Consider the following 23,788-nt stretch of genomic DNA (forward strand, 5'->3'; position numbering starts at 1 on the left):
ATCAGATCGACGCACCCTGACTATTCTCATGTCACCTCTGACATCAAGAAGGGATTTCCACCTAGAGAACTACTGTTCACTGGATAGTTTATATTTTTCATACCATTGTCTGTAAACCCTAGAGATAGAGATGGAAATTTTGTGTAGATGAACACATCCCATCCTTCACCAGGTTTTAACTTCAGCTAGTTAACTATGCCTAAATTCATTAGATTGGCTGATAAGATTGCCGACCGGCAGGAACACAAATGTCTTTCAAGTTTATCTGAATGAGTTTAAGAATAATTACTACTTACCAATTAGATTATTGTGAAAATGTGCAGAGATGTACCAAGGAGGAAAACAGTGATGATGCACCTATAAAGCTTGTTTCTCTCCAAAGGTAATTTAATCAATAACTAGAATACCTCTCTTTTTTTTAATTAAAGGTTGTCTCAGTTCATTACTTGCATCCTGGGGCAGTTGTGGCTGAAGAGGCAGAGCAGTTTATCTTCTAGTTGGAAAGTTGATGGTTTGATCCCAAATTTCTACAGCCTACATGTTGAAGTATCCTTTGGCAAGACACTAAACTCAGAGACTATTCTGATGCACCTATATGAGTGTGTGTGGGAATGTTAGGAAAACTCTTAGGCAGATAAAAGTGCTATATGAATAAGTGTGACTGGGTGAATCAAGCTTCCAGTAAAAAGTTCTTTGAGTGCTCAACTGAGGTACAAGTCCACAGTATACCTCAGTATATATCAGCTATGTAAAACAACACGGTAATCAAACGAACACATTTAAGAGGACTTTATTTGCCAGATTTGTCAAGGCAGCGTAACATGGAATAACCTGTCCCTGAGAGAAAACGATTCAGAACATTAATGGAGAACCTATTCCCAGCATAAAGACAGTGCTGAGGTATTTTAAAAGTAAACCAAGAGCACTTTAAGTCATGTGAAGGAGTGTAAAGGAGGAAAGGGGGAAGTATCCATTATTCCAGCAAACTCACAAACCAAATTTAGAAAGAGGCAATGCTCGTAAAAGGAAAAAACAAAAAACAAACACAACACACTACTCTTAGCAGTGTTATAAATTATAAATATCACTTTCAACTCGTCTTCTGTCTTCATTGCCCTGAATGACAAGTGAAAGAGTTCAGCACCTGTCAGTCATTTTTACAGGTTACGCTAAAAGACAACTCATTTGCTGACATGGAATGTTAATGAGAAAATGCTGCCATTACTCCAACATTAACTAACAACATAACAATGCGACAAAGCGACAAGAATTTTCACTCATTAATCACATTTTGAGGAATTTCTCTGCTGTCAGAAATGACAACCTAAGGAGAAGCATGATCCATTGATGAAAAAGTAGAGCAAAGGGACCATCAAACACAGGACTTAATGCTATGATTAAAGGTTATTTTGGTTATTTTTGGTTAGTGGCAGTGTAAGGAGAACTGGCAAAAGTGGAAAATGTACTTCCACAGTGGATATGATATGGTCATTAATTGCCTGTGCATTGACAAAAACAAATCTGTCTAAATTAAAGCCATTATTTTTTGTTTCCTTAAAAACAACTTAATGCTACAATTAAACATCACTTTAACATTAACTTATTATTTTCAGCTTTTTTGGATTTGCCTGTAAAACAGTTCTCATTACTTCGAGTCACAGCAGAGTAAGGACACTTAAACATAATGAGAACAAACAGGGAAGAGCACTGAGGTAAGTTCAACATTTCTAGCATTAAATATAAAAGGGGGAAAAAAGAACACCACAAATATTTATTCAATAAATAAAATGCTTTCTCTAATTTACAACAAGACAAGTAAGGCTGTGTTTTTATCATATAAACAATCTACAGTAAAAAGAAATTTTGGGACACAAATAAAATAAAATCCCCCCTCCCCCCCTCCCCCTCCCACTAGTTAAGACCTATGTGCAAGAGTGATGTTTATAATAAGGGACACTTGTGAGCTTACATATATGGAATCCAGCTTTGTCTTCAGATTAGGAAATGTTCTTCCTGCCAGTAGTGCAGATCATGATCTTGGTCAGCATCATTGTGCACGGCGGTATCCTCATACATTGAATTTTATAGTCACTGGCACTCAGTAGCCAGTACCCTCTTTGGAGTCCACAGCATATTCAATGAAATAAACTCTGAGCATATCAGTAGTATCTCCTAAGCAATGACCTTCAGTGCTGCCACCTGCTTCCCAAAGCCTGAGTGAGCAAATACAGCACCGGCTCATGTGCTACTCTCTAACCGTCAGCAGGTATTACCATTACATAGCAGGAATCACCCTCCCGGCTTTAAAGTGCTCGCGTTGCCTTGGTTGTAACCGTGGTGATGTCATTGTGCAAATGCAGGTGACAAGGTCACCTGGGACTTGTTGACATTCGCCGGTTCCACATGCCACGTTTGGAGTGATAGTGGTGGAAAAAGTTCCTCAAGTAGATCCTCTCCACTTCCAGACCTGCCTCAAGGATTCTAGATGAGAAAACAAGAGGAAGAGTGCTTACTCAACCTGGATCACAAACAGGAAAGAAACGATTTTTCGCCAATTAAGAGCTCCAACATGCTTTGTTGTCATTTCTTAGACACAAATCATGATTGGCTGAAAAAAACCCTTGCACTAATAAATCAAAATTTTTTTGAGAGTATGTCCATCTGTTCTTTGCCTTTACCAGCAACCTTTTAACCAGTCTGCGTCTTACTTGGAAGGTGTATTGCTTCCAAGTATTGCTATCTAATTTCTTTCAATGGATGAAATGGATGGAAAAACTCTAAACATATCTATCCATTTAGAAAAGATAGAAAGTGTGAGACAAACCTGTCGAGAAGCTCCCAGTCTTCTCCTCCCCAGCGATCAGTAAATTCCTTGGTGTTCATACCTCCCACTGTGTCAAGATCTGACTTATAGATACCCAGCAAGCCAAAGCCATTGATCTCCCAGTAACCTACAACACAGACAATCACATAGCCCAAGACATAAATACTTGTCATTTTAGTGGCTAAAAAAATAAAAAACAAAAGGAAGTGAATCTGGTCCCATTTCCCACCTCTGGCCTCTAAAGGTGTATTACCACAGCCCAGCCTCATGACAATGGGAGCAAAGGCCATGTATCCCTCTACACAGTGCATCCTGATGGTATCAATGATTGAAGGAGGGAAGTGGATGTGGAGGTCGCAAAGAAACACGATGCTGTGGTCATCCTAAGGAACAGCGAGATGGGAAACATTAAATTCATGAAATTTACTATTGACATCTATCGGTACACTTTTATGCTTCCTTGCCGAGTGATGCCGCAGTACTCACAGTTATCAGGTCGATACCTGCTTGCAGACCAGCAGAGCGCTCAAAGTTCCCATCCATCTTCACATACTGGTACCTGATCATTTCCACAAGCATACATACAGCTCAGTTACACCATGAATAGTTTGCAATAGGCTTGTATTGCCTGTAAAATTAACTCACAAACACAAACCTGGGCAGTGAGGACTTCTCAAGAGCCTTCCTCACATCCATGTCAGTGCTTTTGTAGTCAGTGATTATGAGGTTGAAGTTACTATCTCCAGTTATTTTGAACAGTTCCTCCATGTCAGTAATCAGCTGCTGCACCCATCTAGCCTGGTTTTTTACTGAAAAAGACATACAGGCCAATTATATGACAGATAAGTGACTTATCTCTATCTTTTATCTGGCAGAGGTGTTTTGACCTTTGCATTTTTTTTAAAGCTATTAATTCTCAAAGGGAACACAGGTCATTCCCACAGACAGTATAATAACAGGCTTGCCATGCCCATGCGGTGCTTGACAGTTAAACTGCATTAATAAAGGGAAGCTCTGTTATGTGCTTTACATACCAGTATTAATGCATTACTGCCAAATTTACATTAATATTATATTATGCTGAATTCATAATGTGATTCAATTTCTGTCTTCAGGTGATAAGAGTTTTACATTTTACCGTTAAGGACCTTGTCTCAGAGAGATTATCCTTTATTTCTGCATAGTTTAGAGACATGGAGCCATTATTTAATCCCACTGAAGGGTTTTCTTTTTCCTCTAAAAAGGTCCACTTACATCTCACCATGTTTTTTAATATGACACTGTCAGGCTGTAAGAACTTCTATCTTTGAAAAATGAAATATTAACAAACAAGAAAATGAACATGTAAATCAGTTGATTTTGAGCAGGTGTGGGAACTTTTTTTTAGATTTGGCTGATTTTATGTGCAATCACCAAGTAAGTGTCAGGTGTACAGTACCTGGCACTATGAAGTGGACCATGGCAACAGGATTCCAGCGGAAGCCCACCGGGTTGCAGAGCAAAGTCTTAGATTTTGACTGTTGGAAGTCTGAGTCCCAGCCGTTGGACCAGCTATTGGTTACCAGAGCATAGATGTAGTGTGATACACGCAGCAGCTGGCCATTCACATCTTTCAGTTCCAGTTCAAGAAGGTAGCGGCTGCCCTGGAAGTCATCCACACGCTTCACCATGTTAACCACACGTACCAACTTAAACCGCCTGCAAGAGCAACCACAAAAATAAAAGTGCAATGTGCTGTAAAGGAAGTACAAAGGTTTTTGAATATTTTATCACCTAATTGAAAATGGCATGAGCTTACAATAAGAGTCTTATATCATACGTTGACTTGTTACAATTAATCTGAAAAACTTAATTTACTACACCAAGTATAAAATAACTACTAAAAAAGTAGCAAAAGTTCTCATGTTGCTACAAAGTGGCTCTTGTCAGTGTAATATTTTTGCATACTACAATCAACAGCCACGTTATTACATAGCCCTGTCCAACTGCTGGTTAACGCATACATCTAAGCAGCTAATCATATGAAAGCAGCTCAAAGTATTTAGGCAAGTTATAGCTTTAAAAATATAGTAGCAAATGAAGCAATTTAAAAAAAAATAAAAACACTTTACCTGAGGAGGTATACATAAATTAACCACTGACTTTCAAGATGAGAAAAGTTAAAATCACCTAAAATACTTATTTTAACAAATTCTAGAGGATATAGCAAAATCCAATCAGATCAACATTTTCCACACACACACATCACTAGATGCACAACTTACCCATGATGCTTTTTATTCAGTTGGTCCATGAACATCTTGACTATTGGCAAAGCATCATTGGAGTGAAGCAACAAGTTTCCAGAAATGTTGCACTGCAGGTCGATCCAATCTGAACGCTGGGCCTGAAGATCCAGGTGGTTGACATGGAAGGTCTGGTTCCAGTTGACTTGAGTGTCAAAAACTGGTGCAGGTGTAAGATCTTCATCATCAGTACCTTCAAAGTCTTCTTGTCTTTCCCAGAAGTAGCGTTTCTCACCCTCTGTGGTGTCTTTCCTTTTCTCAGCCCTGTTGGAGAGCTCATCTTCCTCCCCTTCTTTCCTATCTGACCACCTTTTGTCAATATTCCCTTTAGCAATCTTCTTACCTCTAACAATGCTGTTTTCTAAATCTTGTTGTTGTGGCATAGTCAGTTCCATATCCTTATCATTGGGGCTTTTTTTGCCATCCAAGTCCCTTTGATTTGATCTTTTTAATGGGTGGTTGAAATCTCTTTTGGGAGGGGTAAAACGCTTGCTGTTTGGCAGCTGAAGTTCCTTCTGTTTGGTTACAAACCTCCGCTGCTTGGCCACTGGTGGTTTTTCAGGCTGTGAGTTGTTGAGTCGCTGGATTTCGGTATTATTCGTTTTACCAAATTTCTGGATTTGATCCTGTTTAGAGCCAAGTTGCTCTGATTGGACAACTGGTTGCTGATTTGCTTTAAGGTCTTTTTTATTACCCAGTATTGGTAGATTATTCTGTCCTGGTCTCTGAGCTGCTTTTACCCTTTTTCTTTTTACTCGTTTTCTGCTTTTCTGCTGTTCTGCTTTTACAATTTGCCCCTCCTCTTTTTGTAACTTTGTCTGATTCAGTTGCAGGTTATGTTTTAAGCCTTGCTTTAGCACTGACTGGGGCTGAGACAAATTTTCTTTATGTTCCCTCTTCCCCAACTCGCCTCTGTGCAGTCCTGAAGAGTTGCCCAATGTGTTGTTTGATTTTGGGACAACCAAGGAGAAGAGTTTGCGCCTACGTTTTTGTACATAATCATCATAATCATCTCCATAGTCTTGATAATGGGCTTTATCCTCATGAGCAGGCTTGGTTTCCGTTTCTTTTTTATGAAAGTCATTGTCCTCCTGGTTAAAATTCCTCATCTGGAAATTAAAATCTAATATACACCAGATATAAAAAAAAGGACAGTTAAATGGACTGAAACCGCAAGCAGCTTATGTTTGCTTATGGGGAAAAACAAAGGCAAAATACCTCTGTCTGGATTTACTTTTTCCTCTGTAGCTGGACGGTCAAATCTCATGTATCTAGAGAAGCCGAACCTAGATATGACATTTAAAAAAAGAAAAAAGGACGGAAGTTATAGCAGCCTTGCTTGGTGATACTCTGAAACTAATTATAGTTCAACTTGTCACACTTTTCCAGCATTATTGTTATTAGTCCTTTATTTATCCAGGTAGAAAATCCCATTGAGATTAAAAATCTCATTTCCAAGAGAGACATCATGACAACAAAAGTCAAAATACATGTACCACATAAGTATATAACATTTTAAACAAATACAATATCCTGTACAAACATGTGAAAAATATACATATAGATCAAATTAATCTTAGGAGACGTAGATAACAATTCTTTGCCATTTGAGAATAACATGAACTTGGATTTCTCTGGATTTAACATCAACTTAAGTTGAGTTGAGTGGGACAGTAAACGTATTTGTAACAATTAGCTCACCTCTTTAGGTAGTAAGAGCTCTCAGAGTAGAAACAGCTGGTCTGCGTCTCCATGTGTGTTAGTCGAGTGTAGTCATTGGGGTAGATGTAGGACAAGTGGACCTGAGGATATGAAATGAAATGACATGGTGTAAAATATATGACATCTTATTGAAAAAAGTTGAATATTTTGAGGTATGTAATTATTGTCCTTTGTATTGAAAGTTGGATAAAAATCTATTTGGTAAATATGAAGGTACAATTAGAGGCTTAACTCAGCAGACTGGAAACAAAGAGAAGGTAAAGCTACCAGTGGCTTTCTTTAAAGATTAAAAAACATCTACTTTAGAGCTCTTCCAAATCTCACTAACGCATTTCAGCTGAAGCGTGAAAGAGACATTGAAGACTATTTCTTGGCCAGTAAATGACGTCCTGGAGGCAACCATTAGAGATTCCAGGAAGTCACTGCAAATAACTCGACTTCAGCAACAGTAGTAAAATCAATACGAGAAAAATCTCAAGCTATTTTACTGTTTTTTTTTCTTCCTAATGGATGCAATTAGCACTAATTTATTTTATATGGTCCTCGGAAGACATTAAGAATGTGGGTGCAATTTAAAGGCCTCAAATAGATAGCATAACTCAGTATACCAGGGATACCATTAGAAGACTGACATAAAAGCCATAAAAGATTGAAAAAGCTTCCCAGCGTTTCTTGCTGGCATGCCTTTCTTTATCTCTTGAACAAACAAAAGATTTTAAAAATGCACCTGTAACCTTCTGAGAATAATGGTATAAGGTGATTAAATATCAGAAAAGTAGTGTAAGTGACGTAAACAAATTATCAGTACAACAGATACGTACAAACTGCAGTCCTTGATAACGAAGCAAAGGGAAGTCTTTGATTGTGTAAGAGGGGTTATATGAGCAGTCAGGCAGAACACCTTGTAGGTACTTGCTGTTTAACATGCGCACTGCAAAAAAGCGAAACAGATAAGAGGCGAGATTACTTTGTGCATTCAGTAAGAGGAAATAACTTGCACAGTACTTGCATCCGGGATGGTAGGAAACAGACAGCTGATGTATCTGCTTTGTGTTGAAACAATCGAGCGACGTAGCTGACCTTTGTAGAATGAATCTCGACGGTCTTCAATTAACATATCTGCATCAGCACTGCGCTGCTTTGTGGGGGTTTGCCGGTGGCTTGCAGCTGTCTGTGGTATGTGGGCGACATCATTCATTGACAGTGCTGACTCATCTGAAGACACGGAGCGTCAGAAGAAGATACAAGCTTTTTACTTACTGTGCTTTTTAGCATCTATGCAGAATAAAAGGCAAATGTTTCATTGCGATCTAGACTCATGAACATTCATTCTGAGGGATATATTTTTAGGCATGATGTGTGTACTCACTAGTATAGAGGGAGATGTACTTGGAGTCAATAACCTTAAACAGACTGCTATAGTCCAATTGCAGCCACTGTGTGAAAACAAAACAAACTTTAAAAACTGCACATCTTTTCCACTTTATTACTCACATAATACAAGAGCGCATACTCTGCGTGGGAGTTTGGAAACAAGGAATGAGATAAGAAAACAGAGAGGGATCCAGCTACTTACTGCCACCTCCACGTGGTCAGTCCCTTCGTCGTTTTGCTTGTGAATAACTTCAAAAAAGTATCTCCTCTGAGCAGACAGCCTGTCAGACAGTAAAGGTACTCAGTATCATGTTATAGTCATAAAAAAGACAATATAAACTACTTACCCAAAGATAATCTCAAACCCTTATTTGCTGAATCTACATAATAAATTATTTAAGACTTCAATATATACAATCATGGTAATGTTTTTACATATCAGGACATAATAAAACCATACTGTCCTTAATAGGTCTTAAAATTAGGTAATTACAACCTCAGATGAAAAACAGAAGTTACACATGTTCAATAATTATTTATTGGAAATTAAAGGAAAAATGTGGAAGTTTATACCATCTTCCTGTACCCTTGGATGAACCTTTCTTAAATAAATAATGACACATGTCATGTGCTGTTTTTTTAATCTCAGGTTGTATTTACCTTTTAAGAACAGATGAGGTCCAGATCATTTTTTTTATTATCCTGATACATAAACCCTTATATATATATATATATATATATAAAACTATGAGTAGACATTAACATTATTTAAATATTTGCATTAATGTGGATTTAGGCCAGTTCTGTATATCTTGGCACGAGCATACACGCCACTCCTATGGCAACTCACTAAACTGCTTTAATAAAGCAACTAATTTTATACGCACAGGGTGTAAAAGGGTGTGCTTTCCAGCATGCCATTAATTATAATTCAACTGTTAAGAAGAGTCATTTGTGCTTTTGAAACAGGTTTGATGCCTCAAACCTAATTTCTTATCCTCAAGTACAACAAGTACAACTTGTAAAGTTTTTTAAATTTAAAGAAATATTTGTGACTTGAAAGAGCTGAAATTTCACCTTTCTGCCTCATTTAATATACACAGAAAAATCAGTACACAAACAAATCCCTAACTGCTACTTCCCCACTGCAACATGCAAAATATTTATTAAAAACTGACTCTGACAAATTGGTTAATATATTCATGTCAGACAGGTTAGACTACTCTAACGCTCTATATGCAGGTTCTTTTCGTCAGGTTGACTTCAACTTGTTCTGAGTGCAGAGCCCAGGGTCCTTACACATACATGGAAATAGGAACATATGACCCCAGACCTGAAATCACTAAAGAATTACCTTCTTTTAATTTTAAAATTTGCATAGCTTTGAACCTGCTTAATATAGAAGAATTGTTGAGACATATTTCAGCACGTCAGGGCCCTATGACTGTTCACAATCGTTTTCTTTTTTGTGTGTCTAGAAAATACCACGATTCTGACCTTGTAGCCTTCAACATTGTCTCTCCTCAGCCCATCAGGCTGGATGCTTTAGTGCTCACGAGTAACTGTGTTTTAAAAAGCTCCATACACAGAAAGTTGTTATTATGAGGGAACTGCTTTGTTAATATAAGGAGAAAGAATGAGGACACCCAGGAAAACAGTAAGGGTACCAGATGGGGGGAAAGAAAGTAGCGTAAGTCTTTGACTGCTAACGATGCTTTACCAGTGTTAGATAAGCCTTGTTCTTGTTCTCCAGTTAGGTCAGTTCCACAAGTTCAAAGCATTTGTTCGTTATTTGTTAAATGATAAACCCTGGCAGTTGGTGGTAATGCTTTTGAGACTCTTATCAGTTTGAACTGTTTGTGTAAGATGTCAAACCAACCAATGTAAGTACGTTCCCAACTTCACTCACCAAACTGGTCTGGAGGTCTGACTGGAATACTTCTCAAACTCACCCGGGGCCGTCCATTCTTTTCCCGTCTAGGAAATGAAAATTAAACACTGAAGGAAATGTTACAAAGACTAGTATGAGAAATTTACCCCGGAACACTTGAGATGACAAAATGCATACCATTCCAACCCATGCAATTAACTTCAAATTAAGGGGAGAGTCATCTGTGCTCAGCCAGAATTCAGAGTTGTCGTCAGAGCTCACAGCAAACACAAAATCTCCTGAGACAAAAGAAGAGGAAATGAGATAAAGGAATGAAGAGACAGACTGAGTCTGTATAGCATAACATACACGTATTACATGCTGAAAATACACAAAGTGAAAAAGTACCATCAGTATGTGGATGAAGATAGCCAAATATTCTGAGCCCATAGTTGGTCCACTGAGGAGAGACGGCCAGCTTCTCCACTGTGGTTCTGGACTAAAGGAGTAATGAAAGACAAAGAAAATCAGCCATGATTTGATGTCAAAGTGATGGTGCATTCCCGAATAAGTCAGAATTTCTGAGTTCCCAGTCGACTTTGAATCTGGAACGCTTCCTTACCTCGGTTTTAACACTCAGACCAGTCAGAGTCGGAACAGCCTAACCAACCCCAAGTTAACAATCCAAGTAAAATCCAGTAGTAAAACTGTAAAACTTCATTTGTACTGCCACTGCTGTGTATCTGTGACTTATTAAATCACTTAGTACTAGAGATGGCACGATACCACTTTTTTATGTCCGATACCGATACCGATATCATAAATTTGGATATCTGCCGATACCGATATGAATCCGATATAGTGTTTTTTAATCAACAAAACTGTTTTTTAAAATATCTTGCTGCATTTTGCAAGTCTGCAAGTTCATACTCAAGTTTAAAACAACAACTACACTAAAGCTATTCTGTTATACCTGTATACAAAAAAAATATTTCATAGTTCAGCAATACTGATCAATCTAATAAACTTAGACCTACACCATCCTCCCTATTCTGGTATTTTAAAGAGTACTTAGCGTAAATATTAAGCAACCTAACTAATAGGGTTCCAACTCCCAGCAACAACAAAATTAAATAAATAAAAAATAGGGAACCACCCCTCACGCGCCACCTCATGATGCTTAATCGACGTAATCAACCTTAATTTGATGCAGTGTGAAAAAAAATGCACAGAAATCAATTATTTTTCAAGAAATATTAAATAGATTCAACATCTTTCTTCAACAAAATTGCAGACTGCACAGATGGTACCTTCCCAAAGTAAAAAGTACTATAGCTTACTAGGGTATATATATTAGACTTAATAGTCACTATGTACAGTAATTGACTTCTATTCATTTTACATCAAATTAAAACTTTGGGTGTCAGATAATTATTTATTAAAAGCTAGACATTTTAAATGAGAATAAGAAAGAAAAGTATGTCTTTGTGCCCCCTTTTCCCAGTTAATGCCCTATCGGCCCCCCTGGCTAAACTTTGCTAGATCCGCCCCTGCACAGTTACCAGCCGTCAGCTACGTAGAAAAAGATCCTGGTGTAGAAATTAATATTAAATAAATTCTAACAACAGCTTATCAAGCTTAAACGTGCTGCTGTTGTTCAGCCGCTGGTTTGCTCTTTCTGGCGCAAAGTGGACCAAAAACAAACGAGAGACAGACTCGCGACAGAAAAGCCGATCAGCTGATTTAAGCAGTTTCACGATTGAAGTAGCAGCCGGAGAGCGAGAGGCAGTCGCTTGTTAAGCTTAACGTGGGAATGCTTTACAAACATTCAGAGATGGACTTACACACTTGCTTTACTTCTCTCGGGGATAACTTTGTCGGAGATGAAATGCCAGGTTGCTAGCGAAGCTCCAAATGCTATCCAGACCACCGACAGGTCCTGCATGCCACAGCTGCTCTATCACGTGATGCATACGTTCTGAGGTGAGTTACGGCGTGTTGCAAGTTTTGTGAGGTGCTTTCGTGATATTTAATGGATCGGATTACATTTTTTATTTTTCTCCGATATCCGATCCAGTAATTTAGGTCAGTATCGGACCAATACCGATACGTAATATCGGATCGGTCCATCTCTAGTACTAACATAATTATATATAGCAGGAATAATGTTTACTATGTTTACCTGTTACATTTGGCATGTTAGCATCCTAGTACAGTTTTTGCAAATTACCATTTTTAGCCTGGCTGGAATGCTATTTGGTTTTCATATATTTGGTCACACAATGGCCACAGTGGCTAAAAATGTAAATCATCAGTTAAGCAAGATTAATGAATAACCATATTCTAACCATTAATAAAACGAGTTTTATTAAGAAATGGGGTTTTTTCGCCAACATGTTTAATGATTCCTTGTAAACTGTGCTTGTGCTCTTGTGAATGTTTCCTCTTCTGAGGTTTGTCAAATCTAGTTTAAGATTGTCTGACTCAGTGAAGGTTTACATTTGACTGTGACAACTGAGAAGTTGGGCATTTTGACTCACATGAGGGTAAAGCGGGTAATGCAGGTTTTTGCGAAGATCGGCCGTTGAACTGCCACACCAGTCCTCAAACACATGCAGATTGGCCTGTCCCTTATACTGCAACACAGGAGAGTGACAGTGACTTTAACACAGAACTTGTATGTTTACTGTATTTAAAGGCACAGAAGTTGGAGCAACAGTCTAAATCACTTTTCTCATTTGCAGTTCAAATGCTCAGTGAAAGTCAATAAGAAACACTGGAACACGAACACGTAAATGAAGAAGCAGCTGAGTTTCAGTAGATGCACAGATGTCCTGTAAACATATACCTCTGTGATATCTGCCAAAGAGGCCATGTTATCTGATCTGTGTGTGCGTGTGTGTTTGAGTGTGTGAGTGAGTGTGTGTTGGTTTCGCCAAAGGGACATAACAGTGCAGATCGGAGCCAAATGTAGCCAAGCAGCTCATCAGATTTCAGTAGTGGTCAGGCTAGTTAGTTAAATATTAGCATGACTGAAGCTCACAAGTTTACACAAAATGCCGTAAAATGATGACTGAGAGTGTAGCTTGTAATCATTTAAGGAGATTCTTACTCAAAATCAAAAGGCGGTGAGTTTAAGGAGCCCTTTTGTTGTAAAGCTCAATTTGCTTCTGCTAAAACTCTATTTTTCAATAACTAGCCTGCTATGTGTGGCGCTTCATCAAAGCATTTTTGAGCTTTGTTAATTCTCCGAGACATTAGCCTAGTTTTACATCGTTTTTCACAGCAATATTACTTATAACTCAATAATAACATTTTGTAAAAAACTTATCAACCTCTTCCTTGACAAAAAACACAAAACTATAGACAAATCTACTACAGGGGCATACAGTGTGCACAAAATCATGTAAAACTGAGGAATACTGACTGTAGAACTAATAAAGACATTGATATCAAAAGGGTTTTTTTCTCAAAGCAGATACGTGACACTTGTTTGTTGTTGGGTACATGTGGCTTTCCTTTCACTTGACTGTACATTAAAAACCCCAAAGTGAGTCAGTTTATCAAGAAAGATTTCAGCAAATTAACAGGAAAGTAAGTCATAGTTAGATGGAATAAAATTACAGGTATTTCATCAAAACTAACAAAAAATGTTTTATGGATAAATATATTTTATATGCAGTGGTTAGTATTTGCATTTCATCTACAAAACTGAAAATTAAGGTTCTTTTTTTGTTTTTCTCTTTGCATGATTTCTGCAACTTTTGTTCTTGCTCTTTATCAGTGCACCTGATCAGGACCCAAAGAAGATGTATACTAATATTGTGCTGTAAATTGTGTGTAAATCCTTGACCTCTTAAAAGGGTGCAGCTATGTAGCAATCTATGCATGTCTGCAGACTTTTCTGTTGGTTGTTTTTTACATTTCAATATCTGCTTAGGCTGGTTTCCTCTTATCCTCCTATGTTCCTCGCCTGTGCTGTCTCAACCCTTGTGATATTTTCCAAATGTTTGTCCCCAGAGTGACAATAGAAGTGAGAAAAACACTTTAAAATATGTGGCCAACCCCCCGATTACCAGTGAGACATTAAGTTGATAATAAAGAAGAAAAATGTACCCTTGGTCAGTGTGAATGCTCTTAAATTTGTTAGAAACCGCACCTTTTTTGTTCCTGATTTGTTATTGTGGATGATTTGTAAACTGTGTATCTATAATAGAATCTCTGATGCCCTGTTTGCCAGGTCTGTCTGTTTAATCATGCAATACTGCTGTTGAAATAGGCAACACTGGCTCAAAACAAAAACATAAACAGGAACCGGTTACACCTGACATGAAATATTCGAAACATTAACACAAAGCAGGGAAGCTTCTGAAATGGAGTCACACTATAAACGGAGGGACTGAGGGAGGCCACTGGGCCACTAGGTATGGGCAAGCGCACACACCTCTGGTTTCCAAGGTTGTGGAGCATAACTGGAGACCCAAGCACTGCTGTCCCCAACAGTGTTTGGCTGATGGTCCTTTTTTGCCTGTAAAAACAAATATTAAACTTGGTTTAGTTTTGGTTTCCTTTCTGAAAAAACAAACACTCTCGGGTGCCATCCTTACCCTATTTTCAAACACATCTCTCCTCCAGCTGACGTGGTCAGCGTCAGTAATTGGACCTGAGGATATAGGTGAAGACAATAGTCAACATGGTCACATCATCTCTGTGAAAGTTGTTATTTTAAAGCGACTTGAGGCTTCCCCAGTAGGTGCACATCCAATCAAAATGCATTCTAAACAAAAAAATCCCAATCTGCTTCTTACAACTTGTGACATAAAAGAAACTCTATCTGGGTTGCATGTGAGGAGCGGTAGGCACGCTACACGTCCATGCATAAATGATAAACTCTGCCCATGCATTGCACACAACAATCAGGCCCGGTGTCTAAGCAGAGACTCACTGCTCATAGTCCCTGAACATAGCTCATCTCAGTGACAGGCTTCAAAGAGCTGCTATGGCATAGGGCTCCCGCGTTGGCAAACATCTCTGGCGCTCTGGCAGAGCAGATGCTCAAATATTATTCCTGCTGACTTCTTCCATCATCCTTCAAATTACAGGACAGGGTGTATTTTAAAACAGGACCTATTTGTCTGTCTTTCTTTTCTTTTTTTACGACCATGTGGTGTCAGCAGTGAACTGGAGTTACTGCAGTGATGGTCTGTCATTATCGCCAGGGTGGAGATCTCCTAACACACACCCTTGTGACATACGTTCCAATTTTAGCAGCACAAGTAATTCTAGAGCCGTGGATAAGGAAAGCAACAGTGGAGTACTTTTCATCTCTATGTGCACTCCTCTCCTCTTCTTACTAAACCTTCCCTGTCATGTTTTTTTCTACTTTCCGTGGAATGTATTGCGAAATTTACTGTCAGGGTGGACACTTCAGGTGATAAGAAGGATGCAGCAGGGTTTCACTAGCTTTCTGCGTCCATATATGGCAGGAAAACAATTTTTTTTTTTAAATCTCTTGTCACATTGTTGCTGTTTTAGTGTTTTTTTTTCTGTCCACTTTGGACACAACATACCAGTTTAGCAGTCCTACTCTTCTTATTCTGTCAAAAAAATGTTGCTAACAGACATTTAGTTAAAGTGTTGAATAAAAGGGAGAGGCTGTGTGATAACATGTAAAACAGAATATAATCAAATATATCATTTACAACATTTAAAAAAAAAAAGCTTCATTTGCATGTTTTAGCATGCAAATTAAGTGTCCACAGTATTCTTTGGATTATGTGCTTGAAGTTTTAGTGTTAAGAAGGTTTACAACAGGATTTTTTTTTAAACTGTTTGTGAGATGCATAAATTTTTATACAGCAAGTTTTAAAAGCAATGTGTCAAATGGATGCATAATATTTCTTGAGCTTCTGTGTTGTTTCAGCTTGAACTCATACACCGAGAGTTAAACGTTGCCTTTTTAACTGAAGTGGAACTGGCTCTGAAAATGAGAGGTAAATTTCCAGGATGTAGGCGTACATTTTTCTTTGCAAAGAGGAAAAAAAACCTTCATTACCAAAGCCTCAGACAACTCACCACAAGAGACAAGCCGCTGGTAAGCCTCAAAAAGCATGAAAGCTTACTTGCAGTTGTTTTAAAAAAAAGTGGAAACAAGCGGAGGTGTAACGCTGTGTTCTATGTTAACTATGCAGAAAACTGGAATCAACCAAACGTGGTAACTGAGCAGTTATGGTTTACTGAAAGTAGTACCTTTGCACACGAGATGATTTGTCTCCTGATAGATGCCCTGAATGCACAATATATAAAAACCAAAATCCTATAAGCAAACAAAGAGTTTCTGTAAAGTGTTGCAATGTCCCCAAGTTGCCAAATATATCTCCTGATCCCAGTTAAGCTCAGCATACGGTTCACTTTCTGTAAACCATAGTCAAAGGCAGATCAAGAAGTGAAGGTGGCGGCAACAATAGCCTGGGACAGCGTCTCCAAGGTGGAGATGGTGTGTGTCGATGAGTATGGATCAAAGATCAAAGATCAGGAAGTCATATCTTGAGATGGATGTTTCTTGACCTCTGGGTCACATCTTTTAATCTTTTAATTCAGGGTTTTTAGTCCCATTACTACATGTGTATAAAACCAAGCATCCAGCTATGCTTTCTGCCTTTTGCAAACATTTGTGATACAGTAGGCCTTTCTAGTGCTCAGTGAATTTAAGCTTGGTCTTGTAATAAGATGCCTCCACTGCCCCAACTCAGCTTATGACATGTTTTACCTCTCAGATCTTCCACCATCAGCTGTGAGTGGTATTGCTGCAAAGTGGAAGTGTTTAAGAACCACAGAAACTCAACCATGAAGTAGCAGACTACATAAACTTACAGAATGGGATCACCGAGGTGTATAGAGCCACCGACGCTTTGCTGACTCATTAACTGCTGAGTATCAAAGCTCCTCTGGCATTAACATCAGCAAATAAAATCTGTGCCACGAGCTTCGTACGTAGAATGTGTTTGCATGGCTGAACAGCTACTGTAGGTGTAATGTGTAAGTGCCCCAGTACTTTTGTCTATATTGTGTATTTACCTCAAATAAGAAAGCTTGAAACCTTTGAACAACGTGCACAATTTTCACAGAGGAAATCCAACAGAATGTCTTTGATCCACTTGTGCCTGACATCTTGGATTTTATGACAAAGATTTTTTTTTTCCTGGTAACATTTCTAAAAACGTGCCTCAGAAAGGTTTTTGTAAGGACCTTTGTGGCGTAGTTTTACAGAATAATAAAGCCAAATGGTAGCTACCAAAGTGGCTGTGAGGTCATGTCTTTGTACTCCCGCAAAGGGGCTTCCATATAAAGTTGGACAGGTGGACAGATCGATCTAAATATCGATACTAACCCTGGTATTGGTATTGGATCAATACTAGCACGACAGGATCGATACTATGTGTCTAGCCTCTAAGTTCAATATGCAGCCCACTGAATTGTGTTAATAATTTTTTGGGAAACGAAAAATATACCTCCCACATGCACGATGAAAGAGGAACCTTTTTGTGTTGACTGTCATGTCTATTTTATTTGTAGCCTCTTGCAAAAAGTAAAGTGCCATTCAAATCTCAAAAAGTACCAATATTTACTTTAGGGGCACATTCACATTCCGGGTCTCAAAACACAAACAAACCCCAAAAACCAACCCAGTTTCAAAATACATGAAAATCTAAAATGTGTGTGCTGTTGTGTTAAATTATTGTGGACAGTAAAAATCATAGTGATTTAGGGGCTCATTAAAATGTGTTCAGAATTCGGCAAGTGACGATGATTCGTCTTATAAATCATGACACACTGCTCCCCCTTACACAAGCTGTCTTTAGAAGTTAAAAATATCAGTGTCGGTATTGGTATCGGCAGTACTGTGTTTACTTGGTATTGGATTGATGCCACAATTTGCATTATCACACAGCACTTCTTCCCCAGTCCAAGCATACAATGCATAAATCAAACAATTTTGTAGTATTTCCCAATAAGGGCTCCTGCTGTGTGGAAAAATGCCATTTTTAAAGATATTGTTTTGTTTTCGCTTACAGATATATATCACACAAAGCTGGACTAGAAGCCTTAACTGAGGCCTATGCTCTTCAAGCTATTTAATTAAATAAGTCACTTGACCTTGCATGTGGCCATTGGATCTTTGTCTGCATCACAATTTTTTTTCTGTGTGTGTAGATGTCAACCAAATTAATTGGATAATAAATTGCACATTATGAGTTTAACTACTAGTTCTCGACTTTTACCAAAGGGTTATTAAAAATCTAGGCCACGTGTCCATTGCATGGAATTATCACATATAAGTCATGCACACAATGGCCATCTTTATTCTGCTGGGCCAGTTATTAACTGCTTTACTGCAGCAAACATTATCTACGTTGTTAGTTGTAGTGCTCATATGATCTCAGAAAAAAAAGCCCGTCCCATAAAAACTGCACATCTCAAGTCCTGTTTGTCTAGTTTAAAGGTGATTAACCTGAGTGAGTGAGTAACCTGCTGCACAAATAAAAGAGAATACATTAATTGCAGGTGTAGATCGGGCATGCATTCTTAAAAAGGTGGGAAATAAAACGGAACTTGGGTGATTATATTTTCCCAAAAGGTAGAAAAAAACCAGAGTTGTGGGGGAGTCGTAAACCGCATTTAGGGTAAAAAGAAATTGGACTTGTGAGAAGTCGTTCTTAATGAAAGTGTGTGTGAACAGATTATGACCCATTAAAGATATAAAGTGCTGCTCTGACCCACAAAGTGTACTCTAGGATAGCACATTTTAAACCTCAGTGAATTCCACATGAAGAAGACATTTCTGCATAGCTCCAAAAGTGCAATTCAAGCTGCTGGCGAGCCATGCAAATCACTCAACAAGCATACTTTAAAACAGCAGCCACATGGCATCACGAATAGGCACAACATCCCCATAGTGGACCTCATTTTGACCCTCAATACAAGGTTCTAAAAACTCTTAATAAATATCATTTTTAATTGCTGTTGGTTCTTTCTCTTGTAATTATGTAACAGACTGACTTGAATTATGTGTTTTGGGCTTTTTTTATGTGAGCCATGACACATTTTGTTCACTCAAAGTCATGTACATGTATGTTATAACAATCAAGTTACAACATTTTTAAAAACGTCTGTCTTGTCTTATGAACTGTGTAAAAAAGGGGGGGGGGGAAAAGAAACCTCATACTGACCACTTGCAACTGAAGTCATGTGCTTAACTGCACCTGCCAATTATTTATCCATGTTAGGATTTTAATACAGCTCTGTTTGAAGAGCTTTGTGGAGTCCTTCTCTCAATAGAAGCCCCACTGTGGCCGGGGGGCTTCAGCCCAGGAATGTGTGCACATATAGGCGAGCCCTCTAATGTAGATCTAGGCATGTGTTTACATGCTGATGCTGTGCTCAGACTGAGCGTGTCATATGTTTCTGTTTCTCTCAACAACCCCACTGTTGTTTCCTTTCATCTGTTTTGTGCTGTGTGTGTGTGTATGTGTGCTGCGACAGACGGTAAGGCAACGTGTGAGGGTAGAAAGCAGGAAATCTGGTTACCCAGTGTGAGACTAGATTTCCTTCTGAGTGTAAACCTACTATGTGACCTCCTGACCTCCCCAACCCCCTTCTTACTGTCTTTCTTTCCCTAAATCAACCTGCTGTTTCACCTGCTGAAGGCTCAAGTTTCCTGAGGAAATGCATCCAACATCATGAAAGCTAAAGCAGATGTTAGATGTGAAAACGTGTTTAAAATGCACATGCATTCAAATCTTTCATGCAAATAAACAAATCTTTTGCGACTTCGTTTTCTGACTTCCAACTTCACATAATAAAAAATGTCACCAAACAACTCCATACATTGTTTTTGGTGATGACTCATTTTTACAGTGGCCTTAGCAGTATTTCATGTTTGTGTTTCCTTATTTTTGTAAATGATGTGGACTGTTCAACACCACAGTGCCATGGAAATGTGTGATACGTGACAAATAGCTTATATCATGCACGCTCAAATGCGTAATACAGTCCAAACCTTTTTACTTTTGTTCGGCTATATTTCTCTCCCCCCCCCTCCCTCCCGCATGCGCATGTTCACTTGCTATCGCTACTGCATAATTATCATAAATAGAAACTCCGTCTGATTGGTGCATCAGCAAAGGTTTGAGTGACACTCTGTGAGTAGCAGTGCGCGTACTGGAAATCATAAACCATAAACTTACTCATATCACTCCTCCATTCTTTTGCAGCAACCATCTCGTGGTACACGGCCACCAATCCCGCCAGCAGGATCGCACCGAACAGGAGATATTTGCCATTTCGCCGCAGTTTCTTCAAGGGGAAAAACGACGTGATCATTTTGACTCCCGGGGGAAACTTGCTCCCGAGTTCCTCACCCGCTTTGTCATGAGTAGGGGACGGAACGCGCCCTGAGCACGTCCGCCTGCCGCCCACCGCTGCTCCCGGTGGATGCGCACTATCACCGGCACCCTGGATATCCCCGGCGCTCGGATCCCCTGGTGCCTCTCATCCGGAGAAAAATCCCACCTTGCCCTGGGCCAGCCGGTGACCTACACTGGGCACTCTCGATCATCTAAAACTTTTAATAGGTCTCCTATTGCTCCTTGAGCGCCCGGCTTGAGACCTGACCTCTGTTCCTGCTAGTACCACATGAAGCGCACGCAGCTCGGTACAAAGAACTCAGCAAGGAATGAAATCTTCACCTCCCCTCCCCTCACCATCCTCCACACAATTTAAAGAAGCCAGATGGAAGGAGCTAGTAAGCGGCCAGAATAGGACCAGCTTTGCCGTCAACGTAAAAGCACGATCGTGATCATGTGAAAGAAAAAATAATACTTGATCTGCGAATACTCGCACAAATATGGCAAAATTACTTCAGCGCAAAGTTTCATCAACGTGAAATATAATGATATATTTTATTTCCTGTAGCGAAACGTTTCCCTTCTTTCCGAGCTCCTCAGGTCACAACTTTTGCACGCTTGTGATTTATTTTGAAATCTGAAACAGGAAACACTCTTTAGTATTCTAGCTAGCTCGACGTTACACACCGCTGAGATTAAAGGGAGGAGTAAACACGTTCAGCGAACACACACACACACACACACACACACACCCTTTACCCTGGGATTTACCTGCAACAGGTATAGCAACAAATGCTTCCTGGATTTTGTTGCCTTTCGAGATTTTTCCTACGTTTCACACGTAACATGTATTCGTATGTTACAATTACACATTTGTAATAAAGTTAGACAACGTAAAAATTGTCTTCAAATCTAAAAAGCAAAACAAAAAAAATTGTTGCCAGACTTTGAGGGTGCGTGTGACTTTTCTGAATAACAAACACGCCTAAGAAACAATATTACCAATGCTTTAACAGCCACCATGACTAATCCAAAGTGCTATTCAGTGGATGCATGGGATCATTAAGGGATAATGGTTAAGACTATAAACAAATAAAAAGTAAAAGGGTTTTTTCCCTATTGAATTAAAATTGTTTATTTTTTTTACATTTATTTATATCCAGTGTTGCCTCCATCTGTTCATAATCGTAGACATGATCAAAAATGCCAGTGGCTATATGGATTATATAACCACTCTGATACTGTATGTCTAAAATCAAGAGCAGCAAATAAAAGAACAAAGGGCTCATGGCATAGGGAACACAAAAGAAAGCAGACCCTCCCAGGTAAGCGCGATCCCCACACCTGTCTGCCTTTAAAATGCTGAGTCACTAAAAGGAGATCTTCTCAGAAGAAATGTCTGTAAAAAGTTAAACACTGTAAAGAAAAGATTTTTTTAATACTTTTGACTTCTGTGGAGAATAAGCAGTACTGGGTCATAACTACCCCAGAGGGAGAGAAAGCACATCTGTAAGCTGAGTGAGAGAGCTTGAGGATCAGATAAACACCTCTTCCTCCTCAAGACAAGGCCTCCTGACTGTCACAGGTGCAAGCTCGGTAGTTTTAATTTTCAAAATACACACAACACTGGTATTTTTGCACAGAGATTTTAATATTCCTCCCATAAAGATGGAGAGTAAACAGCTTAGTTAACCTTATGTTTCATTAAAGCACAATATGAAACAATAATAATTAAAAAAAAAAAAATGCATTTACCGTCCCACCCCATCACATCTTTTTGCAGTAGCTTACTTTATGTGACAGACAGTGCAAACACCAAATTCAGTTAACTTGCAATGCAAATATTACAAATCAAACTTATTACAGGTTAAATGGCTATCATCAACTCGTACAACCTTTAAACATTTAAAATCAGGTCAATTTAATTTTGCTTAACGTATAAACAAATTCCTCATCATAGAGCACAAGTCCAGCTGAGGAGTCGCCCTCCTCGTGTGACACTGTCAGCAGATTCTTTATTTTGCACACTTTGTGTCAATGGATACATCACAGGTTCTCAAGTTCCTCACGTGACCAACGAAAAGTGGGAGGAAATGCATGTACAAGTCAAAAATATCACACGCAGCTGAGTTGTATCCATTTGTTTATTAAATCCTTCTGTCAGGACAGAACAAGCAGTGACTTTTCCCCCCCAACAAAGATGAGCTGTACATACAACCCACAGCCATGTTTTTAAAAAACCGGGCCTCTCATTTGGTTTTTCATCCCTTTCCTGCAGGCACTGCTGACTAAAATGAATAAAGGTTCATTTAATCCTCTCGTGTACAGTCTAAACCTGAATCTGACAAGCCAAATATGTACACTTTCATACAAGTACTTTTTTACAGTAAATTAAGACTTAACTGCTTAATACTCGAGGGCGTCCAGGAGAAGCTAATTCAGGTAGTTTCTACTGTAGCTGCTTTAAAAATGCACATATTCCAGTTAAGTAAACTGTTGTATTTGTAGTTTTGAGAACAATACAGAATCACAAGCACAACACTAGGAAATAAAAAGTACAAAAAAATCATTTCCAAAGCAGAAGGTGAACAGTCCTGTACCCTAGGGGTTAAAAGTGAACTCCATTTTAAACTGAGAGAAAAGCTCCAAGTCTGACAGCTATTTCACACCAACATCTTATTACTCCACCTATCCACAGTGCTGCTACATACATACTTTGGGACATAGGCACTAACATTGAAAACACAGTGGATCTATGCACACAGCCATCACAACTCTAGGAATTGATCAGTAGGCCCATGAGGAGGCTCGGATGGACAGCAAAAAACATAGGGTGGGTCATACAGAAGGTAGTGCAAGGTGGGGGATGGTCTAGCCCTTGACGGGTGAAGGTTCTGAAATTCAGCACTTAACATTTTGGATGCAATTCCCCCCCACACTTCCCAAATTCTTTTGAAACCACATGCACAGTTCAGAGTTGAGGGGGAGGGGTTGGGGGGGGGGGGGGGGGGGGTAGGACTGTAGCATACAATTCATTTAAATCCACGTCCCACGGTGCCTGACGACACCCCACCCCACAGTCGGCTAGCTGCCACAGCAAAAAGCCCAACAAGAAGAAAGCCAGCGAGGACGTGCCCAAGGTCAGTGTTGTCGATGACATACTCATTCTCACACACAAACAATCACACCTTAAACACAAATGGCCAGAGTTACAAAAGTCTGAAGTACAGATGAACCGCAGGAGAGAATAGGAAAGGGGGGAAAAAAAAAAAAAAGAAGACAAAAAATAAAAAAGCTGCGTCTTCAT

General features: G+C 39.1%; 1 protein-coding gene across 2 annotated transcripts; it reads right to left on the reverse strand.

The window, feature by feature from the left end:
- Window positions 1–1,913: 1,913 nt before the first annotated feature.
- On the reverse strand, window positions 1,914–20,830 carry b4galnt3b (beta-1,4-N-acetyl-galactosaminyl transferase 3b). 2 transcript variants are annotated; one of them, XM_085282047.1, is made up of 20 exons: window positions 20,323–20,830; window positions 14,683–14,738; window positions 14,520–14,603; window positions 12,616–12,711; window positions 10,484–10,574; window positions 10,274–10,374; window positions 10,115–10,182; window positions 8,408–8,486; window positions 8,201–8,267; window positions 7,912–8,046; window positions 7,653–7,762; window positions 6,811–6,911; window positions 6,328–6,395; window positions 5,089–6,232; window positions 4,263–4,522; window positions 3,480–3,633; window positions 3,311–3,383; window positions 3,054–3,207; window positions 2,825–2,951; window positions 1,914–2,481 (listed from the first exon to the last, which is right to left on the reverse strand). In XM_085282047.1, the coding sequence occupies exons 1-20, from the start codon at window positions 20,456–20,458 to the stop codon at window positions 2,370–2,372; spliced, it is 3,216 nt and encodes a 1,071-aa protein (XP_085138173.1). In that variant the 5' UTR covers window positions 20,459–20,830; the 3' UTR covers window positions 1,914–2,369. The 2 variants fall into 2 exon arrangements, with proteins under 2 accessions (XP_085138173.1, XP_085138174.1); XM_085282048.1 differs by lacking the exon at window positions 20,323–20,830 and adding an exon at window positions 15,021–15,314.
- Window positions 20,831–23,788: the final 2,958 nt, after the last annotated feature.

This window comes from Mchenga conophoros, linkage group LG7 (genome assembly GCF_057382185.1).
Source record: "Mchenga conophoros isolate Kocher_MC1m ecotype Shallow Benthic linkage group LG7, M_conophoros_male_GT1.1, whole genome shotgun sequence".
Lineage (NCBI taxonomy): Eukaryota > Metazoa > Chordata > Actinopteri > Cichliformes > Cichlidae > Mchenga > Mchenga conophoros.